The following is a 23,228-nucleotide window of genomic DNA, read 5'->3' on the forward strand; positions in this document are numbered from 1 at the left end:
CTGCCAGTCCTTCTCCCCAAGGACAGCTCGTGCAGCCAGCACTAGTCACAGCTCACACAGGTTCTGCTCCCCGTGCCCCAGCAGCTCAGGACTCCGATTCTGTGCCTCTCTAGGCATAAAGCAGGGAGCAGCAAACACACGATCTACACCTGAACATAAGTGTCAAACATCCTTTAGTGGTACACAGAGGTGCTGCTGGCCACACGCACAGACTCACTCAGTTGGCTGGAATAGCTGGCCCTTCACCGAATGTGCACCATCTCCTCCAGGAAGGGGGTTTTCATGCAGCCTGTGCAGAGCTGATCCATCCAGAGTGGGGCCTCATGCTGCAGAGGGGTGCGCCGTGGGTAGAAGGTGAAATTGACATCGTAGTTCAGCAGGCAACTGATGGATGCCATGTAGATATCAGAGAACCGCACCAGCCGGCGTGAGAAGTACGTGGGGTTGTGGAAGGTGCGGAAGATGCTTCCAAACTGGGGGTTGAATAGGTTCTTTGTCAGCGACCTGAGGGGAAAAAAATGGAGTTCTGTAGGACAAAGGCACTTCTCAGGCTCAATCTCTGCCCAGAGAGAGCCACTGTGAGTGCCATCTGCACTCCAGGTGCTCCACAGCCTCCCAGGCTTCCCAGAAGACTCTCACAACAGCTATGCTCATCAGAATTTGGCAACTGGCAGTTTGGCAATTACTGCAAAACAACAGAGGCCCCAGCAGGCAAAGCCCTCTTGGGCCCAACATGAATTTTGCCAACTCAGATAAGAATCCATGCCTTTCCAGCTCACAGCAGACCTCCCAGGTCCAGTGGTGTGACCCCAGGTTCCTCCCCAAAGTTTTGCAACTCCCCAAAGTTTGCCTTCCACTCCCACAGGATATTTCAGGATCAGCCTCCCACTGAGGCCTGAGGAAGACCTCCCTTGTGCACTGAGACCACACTGCCTTCCTCCCAGCTATTCCTGCTAGAGGTGGGGACCTACTTGCAGTGCCTGCAGTGCCAGGAGTCACAGCAGTCAGCCCACAGGCCCTTCTGGCACAGGCTGACACCACCACCACTCCTTTCCCAACCTGCGTTCACGCTGTCCAACCTCTCCTGCTGCAGGACTGCACTGCTGCAGCCCAACACAGACACGAGGCAGCAGGGAGGGCCGTAAGCCAAGAGCTGCAGCAACACCTTCCACAAAACAGGTTACCAAATAGGCTCAGTGCAGACCTGAGAGCCCCCGAGAGCCCATAAGCAAGCATAGCAATGCACTGACCTGATCTCCTGCCGCTCCTTCATCCATTCCAGCAGTACTTGCTTTGACTCCGCATCCTGATACATCTGCAGAGACAACAGCAACTGCCAGGTCACATCAGCCCTGTAAGCCACACCTCCAGTCCCCTCCAACACCCTCAGGGGTTTCACATAACTCACAAATCTGTGAGGCCCATGCAACTTTGTTTGAGGAGAATAAGATTTTCAGAACATGGGAAAATTATGATATCCTCTGATTCCTACACCAGTCCTAAGTCTCAGACTCGGAAGAAGGCACGTTACATACCCTGCTCAGACAGGAGCTCTTTACCTGCATCCTTTCCAACAGCCCCGTCAGAGCCTGCTGCCAGGTCAGGGAGTGCATGTACTGCTCTGTGTTTATGATCCGAATCTCTGTCTCCAGTTCAGGGACTATGGCTCCAGTCCTCCAGCCGTGACGCAGCATGAGGTCCTGGAGGTCAGGGTGAAAAAACAACTGTGAGTTCAACATGAAGACTGAAAGCCAAACACAACCCCATTTTCTTGGAAAGTGGTCTGTTCCCATTGCAGATCCTCAGGGGACAGCCATCCTAACAGTCCGTTCTGGGTCACACCATAACTCCTATCTCCCAGCCACCAGGACCAGCTACAAGCAGCATCTAGAAATGTGAGCTCCACATGAACTGCTCTCAAGTTCACAGACCAGCAGTCATTCTTCACTGGCAGAAAGTATCTCAGGTGTCCTTTCTGCACTGCTTCCTTCTGCGTGACAGCAGAGTGGGATGTTACGTCCAGGAAGCATCCCAAAAGCCACAGCCTACAGAGCACCAAGCAAGTATGCTGAGACCTGAATGCTCAGAGCAGGGCCCTGCTTTACAGACCAACACGACCACAAGTCATACCAGCTTGCTGCCGCCTTGCTGCATTCCCTCCTCAGCCATTTCCTGTCCTTCAGCAGCCACAGCACCACCTCCTCCTTCAACAGGACCACAGCACTGCCTCTCTGATGCTCTCCGGTTACCACAGGAGGTAACCAGGTTGTTCTGCTTCACTCCTCACTTCAGCAGCACTCTAACAAGCATGTTCCAACCTTGCTATCATCTGCTTTTAGGCTTCCCCCCTCTCCAAAGCAGCTTTAGGCATTCTGGGACAATTTGGGCTTGTGTAGCAGCAGCAGGGATTCACTCTGAAATACACCAAGATGCCAGATGTGCAGAAGTCTGGCCACACACACCTCCTGGATGACTGACTGCCCAAAATGCTCAGCCTGGACACAGACAGATCCTGCTGATGTACCACAGTGCTCATCACTCAAAGTCCTGCTATGGGAAACACAGAAGCAGCACGCACAGCTTTTTACTCACCGCAAGATCACTGTACAGATGGTCACCAAAGTAGAGCACCTTGGATCCACGCCAACCTGTCAGCCTCAGAAAATCAAAGAGATTACCCTGCAGGTAAAAGGAGAATGGGAAAGTGAGTACAGGCCAGACATCTTCATCCTCAGTGTGTGGAACGGGGCAGCCACCTCACCAGCACTGTCAACACAGCTGGATGTGTCACTGTACCATGGCATGCAGATGTGAGCACTCTCAGATGTTAACCTCATCACTCATCCACCATCCCAATTCAAAGGCTTCCATCCTTCTCTGTCTTACCTCACTTCCACTTCCCATGTGACAACTCCCTGTACAACTCTTGGCCTTCCTCAGGCTGCAGAAAAAGCTAGAAGCTCTTTATACCCCATTAAGCAAGTCAGGAAGTCCTGTGCCCTAGGGCACAGCAAGTCAAAGGGAGCACATGGACAACAAAGGAAGCTTAGAGATGGGAAAAAAAGATGAAAAAAGAAGAGACAAAGACAAAAAGAGAATGAGACCAGAAGAAGCTTAGAGATGAGAAAAGCTGAATGGTGGACAGAAGGCAGGCAAAGTGCCCTGGGCTCAGAAGACAAAGATTTCACCTCAGAGGATGACTGGGAGGCAAGATGAGCAAGCAAGGATGTCAGAAAGGAGCACTTGAGGCTGTTCTCAGATCACCGACTGCCGAAGCACATAAACCCAGGCGTTCACAGCAATTGCTTACCCCACCCACGAAGCCAAGCAGCTTGGGCAGACTCACAGCTAAGTGAAAACAAACTAACCCACAAAGCACCAGCTAAAGCTGCTTTCAATGCTTTCCAAACATCCTGCCAGCACACAGAGGAGACTTTAGGGATTCCCATCTCCACACAAGTTTTCCACATGAGTCACAACGGAAACAAAACCCACTAGGAAAGCAAAAGGCCCCATCAGTGCCAGCAGACTGATGTGCCAGCACCAGCAGCCACACCAACCTGCAGGCTGCTCAGCAGCAATACCTCCAGCCCGTGCCCATCTCTGCTGCCAGGCAGCATGCCTACTGTTCTACTGTTCACTGCTGAGTGAAGGCTGGCAGGCCTCTGCATTTCTGGGACTTCCTCTCCTCAACTCACAGACCTGGAGAAGGAGCTTGGAGGAGCCACAAACAGAAAAGTCCATGTTTTTCAGAAAGGAGAGAGACAATAGGCAGGATTGGAGGGCCATCATTTGAACTTCCTAGTGCAGAGTCCTTAAGATCACACAAGTGCCCTACAGCTGTGAACCAGGGGACAGAACAAGGCACCTCAGGAGCCTGCAGGAGTGTGCTGGCACAGCAAGATCCATGGTGAGGGACACTTGCCAGGAAGAAGCATGCTGTGAGAGAAACCATAAATGCTGGAGATGGGATGGACTACCTCCATAATACACTGTTACATCCCAAGAACCACACTTAGGCAACAATCCCCATGCAGTGAGATTAATGTGATGGGGGAGAGGGACTCTCCAATGGGACAAGAGAGGACCCCCACACCCCACTTTCTTCTCTCATCTTTTCCTTTCCCCAGTGCAGCACTCATTTGGTTCAGCAATCTGTGGCCACAAGATGTAGGTGATCAAGAGCAGAATTAAACTCAGCATGCCCGAGCTGCTCTTCTTCTGAAGGAGCTGCTAACCAACTGAGAAAGCTTGCCCACAAGAAAAAGACTTTCTATGGGCTCCACCTGCATGTTCCCAGCTCCAAGCTCCTGGCAGAGTGCAGCAGCACAGTGCTTTGACAGCCCCACTGTACAAGCCAGAGGCTTCTGAACAGCACTCCAGGACACAACCTACTTTTCCACTGCAGGTCAGGGCACAGCTACTTGACTGCAATCTCACTAACATATTCTTCCCGTGGGATCCAACAGCTCACAAAACCAGGAACAAACGGTCCTAATGACAGAGGCCACTTTATCTCAGGGGACAGATCAGCTGCAAGAACACCACAAGGCAGCAAGTTTACCAGGGCCTTTGGATACCCACATCTTTCGGGAAGGGAAGAGCCAGGTTTTGGACCCTTTCTGATCACCCTTTTTCCTCCTCCATGAACCACCTGAATGTGAAACCTCTCCTCACTTAGGAAGATCGTCCTTTCCAAAAAGTGCTAAGCAGTCTTTGCTGTTGCTAAAAAACCTTCAGTTTTATAGAAAAGTGCAGCCAAAAGAGACTGAGGCAACAACACAACTAAGCCAGACAGCTTCATGCCATCTTTCCCATTCTTGCGGCAAACAACTTGGCGTGAGATGTGGGATAGCTCTGCACAAACATCAGACTGCAGGCAGTTCTGGACAATCACACTCTTAGGACCCCCTTAAGGGCAAAGGTTTTCAGGACTGGGACATCAGAAAAGCTACACGCGCAGGGCAGGTTCCCCTTCTTCCCACTTTTCACACAAACTGGACAGCAGTGGGGAAAATCTCAGCCTGGAAGAGCGAACTCAGCACAGATCCTCCTGAGCAGAAAGCCCTGCTCCTGCCCTGGGGACCCTCCCTCCGTCCAGTTGGGCTGGGTGAAATACATTCCTCCAGCTATGTGCCATTCTGCAGCATCGCCAGCACGTGGAGCTCAGCACGTGGAGCTGCATAGGAAATCGTTTCAGAGATGCAGACTGGTTTTCTCAGCAGGCAGCTGTCACAGCTTGTTTCAGCTCTGCCTCCTGCAACTGTAACAAGCTGCAGTTGCCAAGAACACAGCCTCTTCTACACATGGCATGGACCATCTCTCACAGCTTAGAGGCTGGTTTGCCATATGCTAACAGGCACAGCGGACCTTGGCAGGGCTTTCTGATGTACAAGACCACCCTTGATCCTAACACACACATCTGAAAGACTTTACAGAAGCTTGCAAATCCTAATGAGAGCTCCACAAGGTGCCAAATGAAAGCATTTAGGGGAGCAGTGTCATACTGGCCAAGTGAGAGCTCTCTGCACATGGCCAGAAGACAAGCCTGGCTGCCACCAGCCACCACAGCACACAGAGCCTAGGGCATGCCTCCTTGCAATTGCTCTCTACCTCCATTACAGATGCTCTTTTCAAGGATCCATTTTTCACTTTTCAAACACCCACAATTATCTGTCAAAGCATCCACTCTGCCTGACAGAAGTCTTCTATCTCCAGGCTTTTCCAGTGTGCAGGTGTACTGTAAGTCCCCAGCATTTTAGACTCCTTTCATCTCCATTATGCAGCCAGGTCACTTTACCTCTTTGTAGATCTTTCCTTTCTCCAGCTGGTTTATTTTGTCCCATTGCAGTGAGCCATTATCATCCAGTTTTCTAAAAGGTCTAGGAAAAAAAAAAACAAAACAGAGGGAGAAAATTCAATTTCTTTTGATTTTTAGTGACTGTTGCCCAGCAACTACAACATTCAGATCAGAAAACTCATTTCCATATGTCAGAACCCTGTTCATTTCACTGGCTCATTACGTGAAAGGCCCTCAGGCACCACGCAGTCATACATTTTTATCTCCAAAAGACCCAGGTCATTACAGCTCCAGTCCACATCCTTATGACACTTCACCCACATCCAGTGGAGAGAAATGTTATCAAGTCAGCTCAGTATACAGATTTACTCCCAGTTATGCTGAAGTGGTCTGGGGGGTGGGAGAAGGAAGAGGAAAGAACAGTTGACTCCCTAGAGGGCTGAATATAGAATATATCCTTGATCAGTCACAAACAGAGGCAACAAAGCAGGCACAAGTTCCCCAAACCAACAAACAAAAATGCAAAGCGAGCACAGTGGTCTGCCTGTCGTCTGGTCCCTTGACATCTCCTATCTGATCACAAAACCCAGCTGCCACGTACCAAGGTTTCCAGAGCTACCAGTTACAAAACACCATCATACTCAGTAACTAAAACCACAGATACTTGCTTTCAGGAACAGGAAAAAGAATTATGTTGGCACTCTCTCAAGACCTACTGCCAAGAAACAGCCAGCTGTCATACATACCATTCCACTTCTCTTTTCTTTCTAAAGATTGAAGCACACTAATACCTCTAAAATCTAAGTTAAGCCCAGGCCATGAAATAACTCTGGAGGTTTAAGGTAGCTAATTTTAGGAACACGCTTTCTGTTGGCATTACCCATAAGATACTTATTCCCAGATTGGTTGTTTTTTTTTTGTTGATCAAGACAAAAGCCTCAGAAAGTACCTGAGACAGCACTGGAAGGTTAGTGGCATAGTGGATTTAAGTTACACACAGAAAACCATAAACTGCTCTTCAGGAGGGTAGGAGAAGCTGTGCACTCCAAACAGCAGGGCATAAAACCTGGGGCCCCCACACAACACTACAGCAGTGCACTGGGGCACCTACTTTCGCCGGTCAGTGAAGAAGTTGGGTTTGTCAGCTTGCACAATGACCATGTCGAATAAATCCCGCCAGTTCTTGCCAACCATGTGTTTCATTCCTTTGTCCCTGGGAGAAAGAAACAGCAAAGTTAACAGAGCGTTTTCACCCAATGCTACATCTTCCCAACGGTCTGTCCTGAAACTACCCTCATTTCAGCAACAACGAAGAAAGCACAATATTTTCCAGAGTCTCACAAGGCTGCCTGATTGCAGGCAGGGCTGATGCAACACTTAGACCAATTCCAGGCATCCCACCCTTCTCTAGTTACATAGGAAGTCCAGAGAAGCAATTCAAAGTGGCAGCTCTGTAATAACATTGTGGCCAGACACAGCCTCGTAGCTTCTTGGAGAAGTGAAAGCCCATGGTGTAGAAAGAGCAGCAGGGTGCCATGTTCACAACTGGTCCCCACAGTGGCCTCTCATCACTACAGCCACAAAGCTCTCTAGCTTGGATATGTACTAATGGTACTCACACAAAGCTAAAGGGACTGTTTGTAATGAGGAAGAGTTTCTTCTTGTGGTTTACCAGTCTGTTCAGGACAGCGTAGATTTCATCACCATGCAGAATATACTGCTCTAAATTGGAATAAAACAGACAACAATCAAGAAACGCTGACAGAAGTCATGAACACATTTCCTTAAAATCAAACAGAATCAAACCTGATCCCTAAACCAACAGGTGTGGCAAAAGGACCAAGTTGGATCCATCTCAGACAGGACAGGTAGTGAACCACTATGGTGATAAAATGGCCTTCCTCATCCTCATCAATCCCATCTGGAGGAACGAAAGAGCCTGAGGAACTGAAAAGGCTGGCAAGAAAGAGGGCTGATCCCAAATAGAAAGTCATAGCTGCTCCATGATCATATTAAGAGCTTCTTTCCATTATGAATGGAAGGAAGCCTCCTCAGCCTTCCCAGGCAGTGCCTGCGCAATGTTCACACTATGCAGGAACTGCCAACCCTTACTTAAAGGCAGAAGGAAAACAGACACAAAAGCAACGATGTAGCTGTTTCCTCCATTAGAACATGATCCTCCATCAGACCCTAAATATCACCTGGTCCTAATGCCATTCTAACCCTTGGCTGCCTTTAGGCATGCCACAGCCAAGACTTCGTGTAGGATCCATGCAGCAATTTTTTGCAGAATGCCACATAGCACAGGACACATAAAAACAGATTTTGCAGCAGAGCTCTGCTCAACTCACCCATATCTTTTTCAATCCATTTGTACATCACTCCTTTCACGTGCACATCTCTGATAGCATCCTGAAGAAAGGGACAGGGAAAAAAAAAGTCTCAGTTTAACGAATGGCATTCCTGCTTGCCAGCCTGTTGCAACCATCGAGGAGGAACACACTAATGACACTCCCTGGCTTCTTGCTGAATGAAGACTTACTGCTTGGTATCAGCAGAGAGGATCTTGCTGAGTAAGGCTTACTCACATGGTGAAAAGAACACAGTGAGTATAGTAAAGCTGACATAATAAAGAGAGAAACCTCAAAATCTTCCCATTTGGGAACAGATCTTGGGAGCCTGGGGAGGTTTCATTCAGCTGAAAACTGGAGAATGTTGCCCGGTTTTCAGGAAGGGCAAGAAAGAAGGCCCTGATGATTACAGGTTTATCAGTGTCATCTCAGTGACCAGCAAAATTCTGGAGATTTGGTTGGGAATTACTGGAAAACACTTGAAAACAGAGTCACTGGTCACAGTCAACACAGGCTGACAAGGGAAAAGTCCTGCTTAACAAACTCAACTTCCTTTTACGATGAGGTTACCCACCTAACCGACCAAGGGAAGCCAGCTGATGAAATCTTTTTGGACTTTTGGTACTGTCTCTCACAGTACCCTTCTGGACAAGATGCTCAGCATGCAGCTAGACAAAACAATAACATGATGGGTGAATAAATGACTGGCAGATCAGGCTTAAAGGGTTACAGTAAACGGGGTTCCATCAGGCTTGTGAACAGTCACTGATGAGGTTCCACAAGGCTTTAGTTTAGGGCCCCAGGTAGGCATTGGGCACAGAAGCATCCTATAGGAGTGATGGTGGGTTGGGTTTGCTTGTTTGCCAAAACAGAGCTGCCCAATTTTCAAGAGGAAAGCAAGCTAAAACAATGTTGTTAAGAGTATCCAAATATCCTCTATTTTCCAGGCAAGAGGACAAGATGCAATGCATTTCTGGACACACCCAACTAAGATTTCTCACAAGTCTCCATCCAATGACACGTGCCAAATACACATGGCCATTTCCAAACATATTTAGCAGTGTTTGTGCATGTTTAAAGGTACTGTTTTCATCCATGACAATTTGGATTGGTAAACGAAGGCTGCCTTTCTCCAGGACACTTAAATCACTGCTGCACTACGTGTAACTCTGGGATTTCAGACTGCATGGCCACACTCACCACTGCCATTGCTGGGGGGACACATGCACACAACACCATACAGTCACTACAGTCTCACTGCCATGCAGGTGAAACTTGCTAGTCAGCCTAAAATTAATTACCTTCTAACCTGGGAGAGAACCTGAGTTTACAGCTTAAGTGTAAAAGGGGGACAATGAAAGTGGAGGAGGCACCTCTTCAAAGTAAAGTTTGAGGAGTCTCCTTTCACTATCTGGATCTCAATTGCAAAAGGGCAGCAGTGGACACATCTAATTCCCCAAGAGACTGCCCTATTGAGCTATAAAGTGAGAGCACTAACAAGAAAACAACTTCATCTTGACCAGCACTGGCATTAAAAGCAAGCAATGCCTGGCATTTGCGTCAAAACCACATTTGCAGAGCAGAAAGAGATTCCAAGGCACTCTTCCCCATCCCAACAGCAATGTCAAAAGGAGCAATGGAAGAGCTGTGCATTTTCTGCAGGACTTAAAAATTCCTTCCAAGGAAAGCTTTGTCACTCTCCAAGATGAAGGAGCCAAACTGGTACGTCAGGAGCACAGACTGACACATCTGCTTCAGCCTTTACTGCTGCCTTAGGGACTGCCCTTTTGACTCAGTGCCTCTGGTGCTCCCTCCCAAACACACCACGCTGCAATTAGGGTCACCACCAAGAAATATAGCAGAGTATCAGGTTCAGACATGTTTTAACTCACTGCAAGCCTGAGATACAGTAGCAGATGAGGCTTGGACATCTGTCTGTGCAGGCATGGAAGGGTCTCTGTGCTCATGTCCACAAATCATTTCTTTGTGCTTGCACTGCAGGGGGATTCATTTTGCAAAAATGTTTATTGCCACTGTACAAAAAAGAAAAAAAAGCTGCTCTGGTATGAGTACAAATCAGCTGCCATCTTTTCAGTAAAAATTTCAGGCATTGGCACAGATTTTCTGTCGTGTCTCACTTCTCTGCCTATCTCAGTCACTCCTTCAGGAACAACCACATCCTTCAGCAAAGGATGCAAATTGCCAGGATTATTACTTGGGAGTTTGAGGGCTTGAGCAAACTGCCTGTATCAGTTTGTATCAGGCTGTGGCAACTACCAGCCTGCTTTTCAGCTAGAAACAAATCACTTCTGACCTCAAGAGAAGACTCAGAAGACACTTGATAGAAGACCTCTGGAGTCAGCTGTGCTCCCTCTTTTCATTTTCCCCACTCCACAATCAAAAACTGTTCAGGTCTTGTGGGGAGCTGGCAGGCCTGCTCTTATCAAGCACCAACAGCAGGTCAGAACGCAGGCAGCAATCCTTGGCTGCAGCAAAGCTGACAAGGTGGATCCTTATCACAGAAGCAGCAGCACAGATGCAGCATTTCCCTCACAAGAAGGCTGAACAGTGTATGTACAGGCTGCTGCCAGAGGATGAACATAACATTCTCACAAGGTACAAACCCCAAACCATTTCTCCGTGGAGAAAAGCACAAAATGAGGCTTGACTACCAGGGGCTACACATCATCTGTCAACAAATGCCACCTAGGAGAGCAATTTCAAGCACTTGCACCTCATCTGCAGCATTAATCAAGAAGTCAAATGGTATCCCCCAGCAGTGGTGATAATCTTACATAGACCTTTCAAATGCTGAGAGTGAAGTTGGTGGGCACAACCAGCACCTTGGGCTAACCAGCTCTTGAAAGAAGTCCCAGGCATGCACAGAGAAACATCCCCAAGAGGATCAGCCTGCCCTGCAGATGCAAAGTGAAGGGGTGGATTTTCAGAGCAGGATTTTCAAGACAACCCCTGTCTAAAGTAAACTATGTGGTCAGATCAAGCCTCTGTGAAAAATAAGATGTTAACAGAAAGACAGAGCTTACCAGTTTGCAGAGCTAGAAAATGTTTACTGAGCTTTATAGCATATTTCCCAGAGAACCTTCAACCTCACTGGCCTAAACACTTCCACTAAAGATATACATACAACAACACCCACTCTGTAGTGCAATCACTGGCCTAACACGTTCTAGAAAGCTCTAAAGTGGCAGTAACAGTCATATTGGACTACTCACTGATGGCCCTTTGGTTTGGGAACTGCAAAGCTCACAGGCAAAAGAGCTTGCAGCTCTGATGTGGTACGAGCTATGGGGCTGCTGACATTTCACTTACAGATATATCCTTGTAAAGATGGACCTGGTCAAACTCAATGCCATGAGTTATGAAGTAATCGATGACTGAAGAGAGCAGCGTCATTTCAGGAAGAGAGAAGATGTCCATAAACTGTTTAAGTGAAGGACCCTAGAAAGCAAAATTAAAAAAAAAAATAAAAATACAGAAATGTATTGAACAAAAAAATGTTTAAGAAAAAAAAAAAAAAAGAAAATGCAAATTCAAAAAAGGAAACTTATCACCCAGTACCATTTGGAAGGGACAACAAAAGCACGTAGGTGAAACAAACAATTACATCCTGAGCCAGTAACTCACCTTGCATTAGGTAGGGCTGCAGCTCTCCCATACATTTGTTATTCCCATAGCAGATCAACCATACACTTATCAGCAGATCAACAGCCAAGTTTGGCTCCAGAGAGATCAGCCACCCCATACAATAAAGCAGAAGACTCTACTGAGTCTCACCAGTAAACTGAAACCAGTTTTTATCATTGTCACCAAAATGCCAGATCTGCCAAGGGAACACCTATTAAGATCTTGTATGTGAAAAGCAATTTGGAAGCAGTCTTCTCAATGAACTCAGCTGCCAGAGGTGCCTGGCAACCCAGTCACGGCATGCCTGTGCATGTGAGCTTTGAGCAACCCATGGCTGATGGCTGCAGTCACAGCTCTCTGGAGTAACACCAGCCCACGTCAGAAGGCATTTTTTAGAGCTGTGTGAAAGACAGACATGAAAGCAGCCTCCAAGAGATCACAGAAGGGACTCCAAGTGGAGCTGTGAGAGGGAGCGTGCTGCCTCGTGCCAAACACATGACCCTTCTCATCAGGATGCAACACCCACAGCACCTTCCATGCAGTCCGTACCAGCCATGGTGAGACAGCCAGCACTGGTGCTGCACGATCTGAAGGCAGTACTGAGGCAACACAAACTGGGGGCAAGGCAGAACATGCAGAAGGGCAAAGAAACAACAAAAACCATTTTGCTGGGACCAAAAGCTATGGTGGCATGCTGAGGGTTACACAGTTCCCATCTATCCAGCACAGGACATGCTGACCTACAGGAGGAGCAGACCCCCTTTGGTCTGGGCTACGTATTGCACGGTAGTGCTACCAAACAATATTTGCTGAACCCTTTCAGCAGATTTTTGTCCATTTGGATGTGGTTTTACTACAGGAGCATTTATCCTAGCAGGAAAAACAAGATTTCCTGAAAATAGTCCCCATCTTTTTTTTTTTTTTTTTTTTTTTCCTTCCTCCTTCACAGAATTGTTTAGGGTGGAAAGATCATAAAGTCCAATCACAGAATCATTAAGGTTGGAAAAGACCTCTAAGATCATCTAGTCCAAACAAGCCATCACCCAAGGCCATTAAACCATGCCCCAGTTACTACATCAATGCTCTCCTTAAGCACCTCCAGGGATGGTGACTCCCCCACCTCCCTGGGCAGCCCATTCCAATGCCCAACCACTCTTTTGGAGAAGAATTTTTTCCTATTATCCAACCTGAATCTCCCCAGCACAGCCTGATGCCATTCCTTCATCAACATTTCGTATCTATCACAACTTTTCCCCAAACATTCCCCGTAACTGTTAAGGGATTCTGGGAGAGAAGCAGGAGAGATGCACACAGGCAGTTCCTATTCAAATCACTAAGTATAGGATTTAGCAGAACTCAGCAGAGCAATTACCTGCCCCACCTCTGAAGACCTGAAGCTTATATGAGACATTTAAACATTCAACGTTAACTGCAAACTACCTTGCAGTTAATTGTAGTCATTACCCTGCAAGGTTCCTTTTAGCAGCCATGGCCTCATTATATCAGAAAAAAAAAACCTGACATAATTCAAGATGAAAACTGCACCACAGGTTTAGAAAGACTGTCATGTACACTTTTTCCACGCTCACAAGTTCCCTACCTTTCTTAATTGCTAACTAACACAAGTCCTGCCTGTAAAAGGCTGCACTGCCTGATCCTAGGTAAGATCTGTTCCTACCTACCGCAGCTGTTGAGATGCCAGCACCTATCCACATGCACCTGCCAACAGAGGATCAAGAAAAGCCTTAATGGAGAATACTAACATGCTTCAGTTACATCAGTACAATTTGTCTTATGCCTGCTGTCTCTCACCTCTGACTATGCAGCTGTTCCTTGAGCAGTGGGCCCAGGTGAACTTCATGATGTTCAACAAGTGCAAGTGCAAGGTCTGGCACCTGGGGCGTGGGCAACCCCCCCTGCCAGTATGAGCTGGGAGAGATGTAAGGATGGAGCACAGCTCTGCTGAAAAGGACCTGGGGTGCTGTTGGATGGCAGCTGGACGTGAGCCGGCGCTGTGCCCTCACAGCCCAGAAAGCCAACCGTATCTTGGGCTGCATCCAAAGCAGCACAGCCAGCAGGGCAGGGAGCTGATCCTGCCCCTCTGTGCTGGGACACCTCACCTGGAGTGCTGTGTCCAGATGGGGAGTCCTCAGTACAGGAGAGATGTGGGTCTGTTGGAGTATGTCCAGAGGAGGACCACAAATGACCCAAGGGATGGAGCACCTCCCTACGAGGACAGGCTGAGAGCTGGGGCTGTGCAGGTGGAGAAGAGAAGGCTGTGGGGAGAGCTGAGAGCGGCCATTCGGTACCCAAAGGGGCTGTAAGAAAGGGGGACAGACTCTTTAGCTGGGTCTGTTGTGACAGGACAAGGGGAAATGGTTTCAAACTAAAGAGGGGAGATTTAGATTGGGTTTAAGGAAAAAAGGTGGGTTTTTTTTGGGAGGGGTTGTTTTGGTTTGGTTTGGTTTTATTTAAATAAAGGTGGTGAAGCACTGGCAGAGGTTGTCCAGAGAAGCAGTGTCTACCTTGTCCTTGGAGAAATTCAAGGTCAGGCTGGACTTGGCTCTGAGCAACCTAATCTACCTGTAGGTGTCCCTGTTCATTGCAAGGGATTTGGACCAGATGACCTGCAAGGTTCCCTTCCAACTCTAGTGACAGGAATGACCAAGCCAGCAAGCTATGACATCAGTTGGGATGGCATTGTCCTGGTGTTAACAATGCCTCAGAGATGCACATGACAGTCAGCTCTTGCACTCCAGGTCTCGCTCTAACCTGAACCCCTTTTGGAATGACCACTTGTGGAAGCACGGTGTGACTGCCAAGCACAAACTACAGGACCAAAGACAACGCATAACTGCTGTGGTACCTGCAAAGCACAGAAAGGCACCTGGTCCTGCAAAAGCTCACAGCTTGAAGCAGACTGCACGCTTGTGGCTATTTAAAAAGAAGTTAAATCATCCCAGTTTGCCAGGAGTGAGGAGGGCGGTATGGCAGGAGGAGAACTGGGTGCACTTTATGCACAGATATCAAATCCTAAACAGAGAGATTATATTTCAAAACTGGAAACAACGCTGAGCTATAAACAGAGAATATACTCATCCAGAATGCAACTGCTCAGAGTAATTGCTCCCAAGAGAGAGAAATCAAACAGTGGCATTGCTGGAGGCTTCAGACTGCAGACTCAGAGGGGTATTTAGTAGAGGAAGCCTGCTCTTCTTCCAGCTTCCCTGTAGGCCACTGAACTAACAAAGGTCAAGAAACAAAGCAAGCCTGGGGGGAAAGGGATGTGAATGGCCCTGCTAGCCCACAGAACCACATCAGGCATTTGTGGAAGAAAATCTCTCTCCTAACTTCCTCTAGTTCAGGCAACCAAAGGATCTCTACAGATCCTATGGGCGTTACTTCAGTCTTTTACTTTGACAGTATGATTTTCTGCCCCTGAAAGACAACAATCACAGATGCCAACCCTGCAGACAAGTCACTGAAGAGGTCTGAAGGCTTGTAGCAGGGATCCCTTTCACAAAGAAAAAGGAAAACCCTATACCAAATCAGACCACACTGCAGCCACCCTGCTGCTATAGACACCACACAGCCCTTCCCCCACTGCAAACACCATCCCTGCAGCCTGCCCTGGTGGCTCGGGAGCAGGATTTGGCAAAAGAACAAGAACGAACATCTTCCTATCAGTTCCCAGAGCCATTCAGCTCCAGGCCAATAGCCCCGGTGTTCAGAAATGCTTTGCAGATGGCTTTCACATGTTAAACTGCTAAATAACCTCTGGGGCGAATTCTCACTGAAACAAAAACACACACTGCAGCTCCCTGAGTCCAAGGGAGGCTGGGGTCATTTATATGCTCACACGATGAGTTTTCCTATCCACTAACAGAGCTTACAATACCTTGCCGTAGAAGTCGCTCATCTGATACAGGGGGATGTGCTGTGTACCTCCATAGAGTTCGATTACCTCTTCATCAGGCACTGGTTTGAGCCCCCTGGACAAAAACCAGCAAACAGTGTGTCAATAATCACCAGTCTGCACAGAGCTACAAACTACAGAGAAAGGGAAGCAGAGACAGAGAGGCTCGTTTGTAAGACTCGCACATTTTTCTTGCACAAAAGCAAGCCTGACAGGAACACGATCCTTTGGATTCACATAAAACCTTACCCTGACATTTTTCAAATACCTTGCCTGTTCCTTTAACTTAATTGAGGGGCTTTATCCACATTCCAGCAGAGTTCAGACAGAGGTTTTCCCTCCACATGCCATCAGTCTGCTGTGGGACTGCTCCATCCAACAGCCCCCACCACCCAACTCTCAGCAGCACCAGGAATCTAGCTTTGGAAAGGTTGCTTCCATGACATTTATCACCACTAAATGAGAAGGTGGAGGGAAAGAGCTTTCTGAAATGGGATTTCCATCCCATTCAGTTTTCCTGAGCAAAGCCAGCCCTTTGCTAACAGAATATTCAACAGGGATCGTTCTTCTTGCCCCAAAATACTGTAACCACAGCCAGGGCTACAAGCTGCACCTTAACAGATTTTCTGGCTGCCAGAGGCTTTGCCTCTTGCACAATTTGTGATGGCTGTTTACTCAAGCAGTCAGTGACTTTCTATTTCTCCTTACATATTCTATCAATGTACAACCTCTACGAAACTAGAAGTTGCCTAAGTTTTCCTCAAAAGCAAAGGGCAGTTTAGGAAAAAGATGCAAGGGATACTTACAAGAAGAACACTATGAAATAACACTTAAATGTGGGTTTTTTTTCCTAAAAATCTCTTTATAAAACTACAGTAAAACATGTGGCAGTACCAATCCCCTCCCCCTCAAAAAAAAACACTCAAAGAAGCCAATTCTCTCTAGTTATGAAATTCCCTTCTTAATATTCTTAAGAGTATTTTCTGTAATTGAAGCATAACAGCAAAAGGGCTGAGTTCAAATAGAAACCAGTGGTTTCCACGCTCAGTAAATTCAACACAGATTTACGGCAGCACTGCTGTAGATATCTAAGCACTGCTACTTCTGATGCACCAGTCCCACTCTGCACTGCTGCTGGGCCTTCTCTGAGTTTCCAGCCTCGTGCCTTTGTGAACACAGCACGTGGAAGCAATCCCTTTATGCCTTTCCTCTCAGTTTGGCCACTTACAGCAACACAACACTCAGAGAACAGTGGAAGAGAAGGAAAAACAGGGCAACCTCAGCCTCTCACTAGGCCCAGATTCGGATGAATCATTGCATTAGTGACACTGCTTTGAGTTTATTTGCACGTCCAGACCACGCTCCTCTCAGCTTTGTGACAAGCCAAGGCATACTGCAGCTGGGATGTGCTGCTGCTTGGAACACATAGGCACAAACGTGGACCACGTGTGGTGGAGGCCTTCCCTGAGAGTACTGTTTACTCATGTGTGAGCACAGGCACGCCGTGGCTGCAGCTCAGATCACACAAAGACGTGATCAGATGGATCATTAAGTATTACAAAAAGCTCCAGGTCCTCCCACACACTTGGCTTGAAATCCTTGAGAAAAAAAGCTCCCTGCAATTATATGCCTGGCAAGCACCTGAAGCAAGTGGAAACAGGATAAGCCAGACAAGACTGTGCTCTGCTCAAAGGGAAAAAAAGCCCATATACCATGCATTGTGGTTACTCAGACACAGCAACCTGCATATAAAGGCATTTAGAAAACAATGTTCAGAACTGACAGACCTATATGCTGTCCCGAGCTGGACATAATGGAAAGCATCGATCTTCATCAGAAGACTCTGTGAGAAGGGAACGAAGGACAGATATTTACCATAAGAACTCAGCAGGTATACACCGAAACCACGTTTAAGTTTCAAACTCTAAACAAATTATGTTTAGAAAATAGAATTCAATGCAAATATCCCACATCTATGTACTTAAAGCTACACCCTTCTACACACACTTAGCAACACTGTGATTTTTTTTTTTTTTTATAAGCCCCTCTGGCAAAGGCCCATCTTCCTGTGAGCCAAAACACCACTGCCTGCTATGCCCTCAAGTGGGTGGACAGGGATGGAGCTGATAAAGGGAGAGGACAATGTTTCTGTAACTTAGAAAGTCTCTTATCTCTTCCAGAAGCACGCACATTCCAAAGGGGCTTTGAGTGCTCTGGAGATCAATTTCTCATCTCATTTATCTGAAGCAGAACTAAGGGGGCAAGCTCTGCCTTGGAGCACAGCTGCATCCAGTCATCCCCCTTACACAGGAATGCACTCCTTCACCACTTGTCCTGCTCCCCAACACACACGTAAGCTGGGATGCTCACAAGCACACCAGGCTTGTAGCATCAGAGCTCTCTTGGAGCTTTCTATACTGCCTCATTCACGAGTCACCTCCTGCCCATCCATCGTCCTGAAAGCATAACTCAAGTTCTCAGCACACAGAAAGCGTTCCAACCCAGCACCGTTCTGCAAATAAAATCAGGACACAGCTTTGAATCCCTTGTCCTGCTCCTACAGTGCAAGGTAACCCATTCCACAGAGCACTCACAACCCTCAGGCACACTGTTCCACCAACACAGCACACAGGAGCAGCGTGGTGCCCACAGGCAGAGGATCGCAGGTGAACCTGCCAGAACATTCACTCAGACAGGCACTACCCGGTTCTTCATGTGCTTTGCAAAGTCTGATCCTCCCCAAAAAAGGCAGTTCTCACCCTGTACTTACTGAAAGGGCACTTTGCTTGGCCAGGCCAGCTGCCTCTGTGTTTCCCCACACATCAGCCACAGATTTAAACACGGAGTTTCTCACAGACTGCTCCCACCTGACCGCCTGGCTGCACGGATGACATCACTAGGCAGCAGGCTTTCATGGAATGGGTCCAAAGCACTGGAAAAGGTTTAAAGCTTGTGCTCTGCTTGCCTGCACTCCAAAGAAGCATGCATCTCAAGTAGTTTGGATCTTTTTCCAAGCAGTCCTATTATTCGGGTTGGGGGGTTGGGGAAGGCTTCCTAAAGCATTTTCCTGACAAGTCACTTCTATTATTAGGGTAAGACATAACTCCTCTGCTCCTGGAAAGTACTTGCTGGAGACACAGGATTTAAATCTCCTAAAAAATAGTAATGATCAAGCAAACAAGCTAAGTTTTTAATTAATTAGTTTGTGGAAATAACTAACTTTTTAAATTGGCAAAGCTGTTTACCAAAGACCTTTTGCTAGCCTGGCCCATTCTGCTGCAGGCTACGCAAACACAAAGGACATCTCAGCCCTGCAATTTGTAAACAAGAAGAATCTATGCAATGGAAGCCACCTGGACTGTGCATTTCACTGACAGTCTGCTGATCGATGTTACTGCAAGCATTGGCAGAAAGTATTTCCACTCAAAATACAACACAATGAAAGACAAAGCCCAGGAGGTTGAACTTTGTACAGCTTTACCTTTTGTACGTCATAGTGAAGTCCGCGTATGGCAAACCCTGGAATGTAGTCATACTTCCCAAGCCCTTCTGGATACTAGGAAAACAGACAGCAATATTTTTAAGAGACACAGGCATTGATTATCAACAAAAGCATTTCACCTGCTGAGCTGGCTTAGGCCTACCAGTCCTCTCACCCCAGGCATAAACCAACTGAGGGACACGTGCACTTTGTTTTGCCCTTCAATAAAGAAAAGCAGATGAATGGAGCCCCCAGATTGCTGCTCTCGTTTAAGGGACACTGACAAAACCCCAACCAATCCGTTCAGGCAGTGTGGACTCCCAGTAAGCTCCATTCAGTGTGCACATCTGGCAGAGCAGTGGCACTGCAGGGTCCCTCTAAAAAGGAAGACATGACTGGAAGAAAATGCACAGAGCCTACTGCAAACAGGGGGCCCATTACCAGGCATCCACCCGCATTGATCTGCACTGCCACGTCCTGCACCCCTTCACTGCTGGCCCAGTGCTTATCCATGATGTGTATCACAAAGCTGGAAGTCCGCAGGCATGACTTCCACAGTCAGGAAAAAGACAGCAGTTTATTTCCAGACTGAAGTTCCCAGTCCGTATTTACAAAACCTCAGGAATGTAGAGCTTGGTAAATTGTTCAACAGGAAATTAATTCCAGATACAGACAAAATGTTCTGCAATCAAAGACTGAAATGTGAAATTTATGTTAATAATTAAAACAAAAAACAACAAAAAAAAACCCAACAGTGCCACATGTGCACAGTGCTGCATTTGACAAGCACATCTGAGGCACTGCAAAGATCAGTATGATTAATTGAAGGGAAATCCTTAGTGCACCGTTACCTTGAACTGTTCTATGAGGATGTCTCTGGCAGTGTTGAAAATCATGGAGTGCAGTAAGTTAGAATACTGTGCTAACGTGTAGTCGTAGTCAAAGCCATATATCTCAACATCTCCCAGGCTGATCTCGTTGTTGGCATAGATAGCTGCTGGGTTGAGGAGATTGCAGACTCCTGGTGGAAGGAGATCTGAGAGAGAAGAGAAGGGGGCAGAGATTACAGAAACCGAGAGGACCACCACCATTTCAAGTCTTCTGCCAGCCTACACAGAGCAAAGCAGGCCTGCTGGTCTGAAGCAGCAGATGTGCAGCCCAGCACAGCTCACCGACCAGCAGGGCTGCAGAGCACAGCAGGGAAGCACACAGCCCTCCCTTCCTGAGCAAGGTGAGCAGGAGAGCTCCCCTCCTCAGAGTGCCTGCATCACCCCAATGACTTGTGGGCATTTGTTCCCCACAGAGGCTGGCAGCCCCCACAGAGCAGCCTTTCAGACACCCTCAGGCATCTTTATTTCCTTTTTTAGGAGCAGAACGGAACACAGCTGTGTACGAGCACCAACTATGCACGTAAAGACACACATTTATATAAACAACAAACAAACAAACAGCCTAAAACAAAACAAACACCAAACACCCCACGCTCTGGGAGCGCGTCACGCTGATAGCAAGAAGTAATCTGCGCTCTGCTGATAAACAGCTGTGGGAACAGGTCAGCTGCTGCGGTTTGTCACTCCAGAACAGGGCTGCTGCTTGTGAGAGCCCAGCAGAGCCAGGAGCAGGCCCTGCCCATGCTTCCCACTCCATGAGAGCTGCTCTTTGCAAGATAAGAAAGAGCAGTAGGACTCGCTCCCTACAGCAGGATCCCTCATCACATCCACACTGAGGAACGGAGAGGAAGGAGACATTTCCCGCCACACGAGGACAGGTAATGTTCTCTTGGAACGATGGCAAAAGCACTGATGTTTTCCTGATCCCACCCAGCATCAGCAGGCAGCGCTTTTTTCCCCTTCCTACCTTATCTTATGGCTTTTAGCAAGAACCCATGTCAGTTCCTTAAGACTTTCTCGCTATCTCATCTGAATCTATTATCAGAGTGCCATCAGCCATTCTCAGTTAAGACTTTGCCTGGAACAATTAGAGAATTTACAAAGGGTGTTTTCGGTGAATGCCCCCATTTGCAGGTGTCAACCTAAAGAAGCAGCACAGACCTGCTTTCCTCTCCTAAAGGGAGGAGAATTGTAACAGCCAACGCACCCTGCTGCAGCTGCCATATCCCTACAGAGACCAACACTCACCGTTCAGGATGCTTGGGACAACACGTTCTGACAGTCCGAGCAGCACGATGCTCCTTTTATAGGAGAAGTGAGGCTTGCTTAGATTTAAAAATAAATAAATAAAGCCAGCTGCAAAAATGCAGCCAATAAAAGGCACGGGAGCTGGTGTGATTTTGTAAGGCAAGGGGATGAAGGCAGGTCAGAAGCAGAGCAGTGGCTGTGCCACGCCACGCTGAGAGCAGGGGCAGTGCTGCATGGCTGCCCACTCCCCCACACAGCTCTCCTCCTCTCAGACATTTTGTCCCCAGCTTACACAGCGCGTTCCCTCCGGCCTCCTAAAGGCCAAAGGAAGATGTGTATGCCAGCCAAAATGCTTTCTCATCATTGCCTCACAAGTGGCACGCTCCTTACAGACGCTCCCCTCCTTGCTGTGCTTTCTGTCACTGCTGCTACCAACACAAACCCACGGCCTCCCATCCCCACTGCCACCCACTGCCTCGAACTCATGGCAGTCTCCAAGTCCCTGAGGAGAAAGAAGAGCTGCTGCTGCTGCTCGGCTGGCACAGCATCAACACCGACGTGCAGCATCCTGCAGAGACTGCATCCACAGCACTGCTGCTGCACCGCTGCTCCTACCAGCCGAGCAGAGCCCAGCGCGGATGCCTCTTCAACAAGAAAAGCAGCTTTTGCTTTTTGCTCTGCAAAGAGGGGTTGCTGGGCAGGTTGAATAAGATACAGCAAGAAAAAAAAAAAAAATTAAAATCAAAACTAGCTTTAGTTGTCAAAACTGAGCTATGATCCAAACTTCTCTGTCCAAGCACTCATCAGGAAGGAGGCAGCAGTGCTAATTCAGCACTGCACCCGGGAAGTGTGAGCAAAGGGAGAACTGTGTGACCACCCAACTCAGTGCTTCTGAGCCACACTCATCACACAGAGGTAAGAAGTTGGAAGTTCTTCCAAAAGTTCCCCCAGAAGTATCTATTGTAGCTACGTGCACTAGGGAGCAAACATTGAACATTCACATTTCCTTACAGCCAAACCTTCACTTGTTTTCCAGATCCGCTGTGTTTCAGGATTGTGCATTTCCTAGACTGCAGGATTCTGGAGACTCGTTAGGAACAGTGCCTTATCAGCCTTCCTCCACACCTCAGATACACAAACACTGACAGCCCTGCTCAGCACGGCCCCTCCGACACACACCTGTGCCCGTCCTTGGGCAGAGGGGAGAAGGCAGCACATGAAGCAGAGGATGTATTCCTTATGGGTGATGCTCACGGCACAGCCACAGCCGTTTGCTTTAACACCACTCTTACAGAGAACAAAGGCCCAACTCAGTCCCGTTGTCCCACCAGCAACAAAAACCAAGGTGGGCCAATTGTGCCTCCTCTCCAACCCTCACCCATCCCCATTTCGCACCCAGCTCTGGAGGTAACGCTGTGCTGGGACCAGGAGCACACATCCTGCGGCCAACTCCTCTTCCGAAGCTCACCGAGGGCTTCACGCTTTATGCCAGAGCCGGGGGAGGCGGCAGTGACAGAAGCTGCCCATCTCAGAACCGCAAAACGGCTCTTCCAGACCCTCCGACTGCTTTTGTTTATCTAAGGGCTGGAGAAGGAAAGCGAACAGAGAGCTATTCAACGGCAAAGGGACGCTTCCTAGCTGTCCACGCTGCTTCCCTTCGGAACTCCAGGAGCCGAAAAATCTGCAGGAAAAAAGTTCCCTGCCCTTACGGCGCACAAGTTATTGTTTCACGTTATTACGGATCTTAACGCAGCTGAGATCCACCCGCCGCAGCCCCAAAGCCCACGGTCCCGTTGTGCACACAGGCACATGGGGCAAAAAGAACGGCTTTCCTCCCGGCCGGGACAGAGCAACGGACCCCGCGGGAGGGGGCGGACAGAGCGCACGGCCACGTTCC

General features: G+C 48.0%; 1 protein-coding gene across 2 annotated transcripts; it reads right to left on the reverse strand.

The window, feature by feature from the left end:
- Window positions 1-156: 156 nt before the first annotated feature.
- NT5DC2 (5'-nucleotidase domain containing 2) lies at window positions 157-20,309 on the reverse strand. 2 transcript variants are annotated; one of them, XM_042823550.1, is made up of 13 exons: window positions 20,045-20,309; window positions 19,194-19,268; window positions 17,500-17,555; window positions 15,695-15,788; window positions 11,482-11,610; window positions 8,152-8,212; window positions 7,420-7,522; window positions 6,912-7,013; window positions 5,801-5,882; window positions 2,593-2,679; window positions 1,536-1,700; window positions 1,251-1,315; window positions 157-504 (listed from the first exon to the last, which is right to left on the reverse strand). In XM_042823550.1, exons 1-13 carry the CDS (start codon window positions 20,282-20,284, stop codon window positions 243-245), a joined length of 1,521 nt encoding a protein of 506 aa, XP_042679484.1. In that variant the 5' UTR covers window positions 20,285-20,309; the 3' UTR covers window positions 157-242. The 2 variants fall into 2 exon arrangements, with proteins under 2 accessions (XP_042679484.1, XP_042679485.1); XM_042823551.1 differs by having other exon boundaries at window positions 1,560-1,700; window positions 20,045-20,299.
- Between the last annotated feature and the right edge of the window lie 2,919 nt (window positions 20,310-23,228).

Source organism: Centrocercus urophasianus, unplaced genomic scaffold (assembly GCF_019232065.1).
Source record: "Centrocercus urophasianus isolate 14NV4802_14NV808 unplaced genomic scaffold, USGS_Curo_1.0 seq_22, whole genome shotgun sequence".
NCBI classification, from domain to species: domain Eukaryota; kingdom Metazoa; phylum Chordata; class Aves; order Galliformes; family Phasianidae; genus Centrocercus; species Centrocercus urophasianus.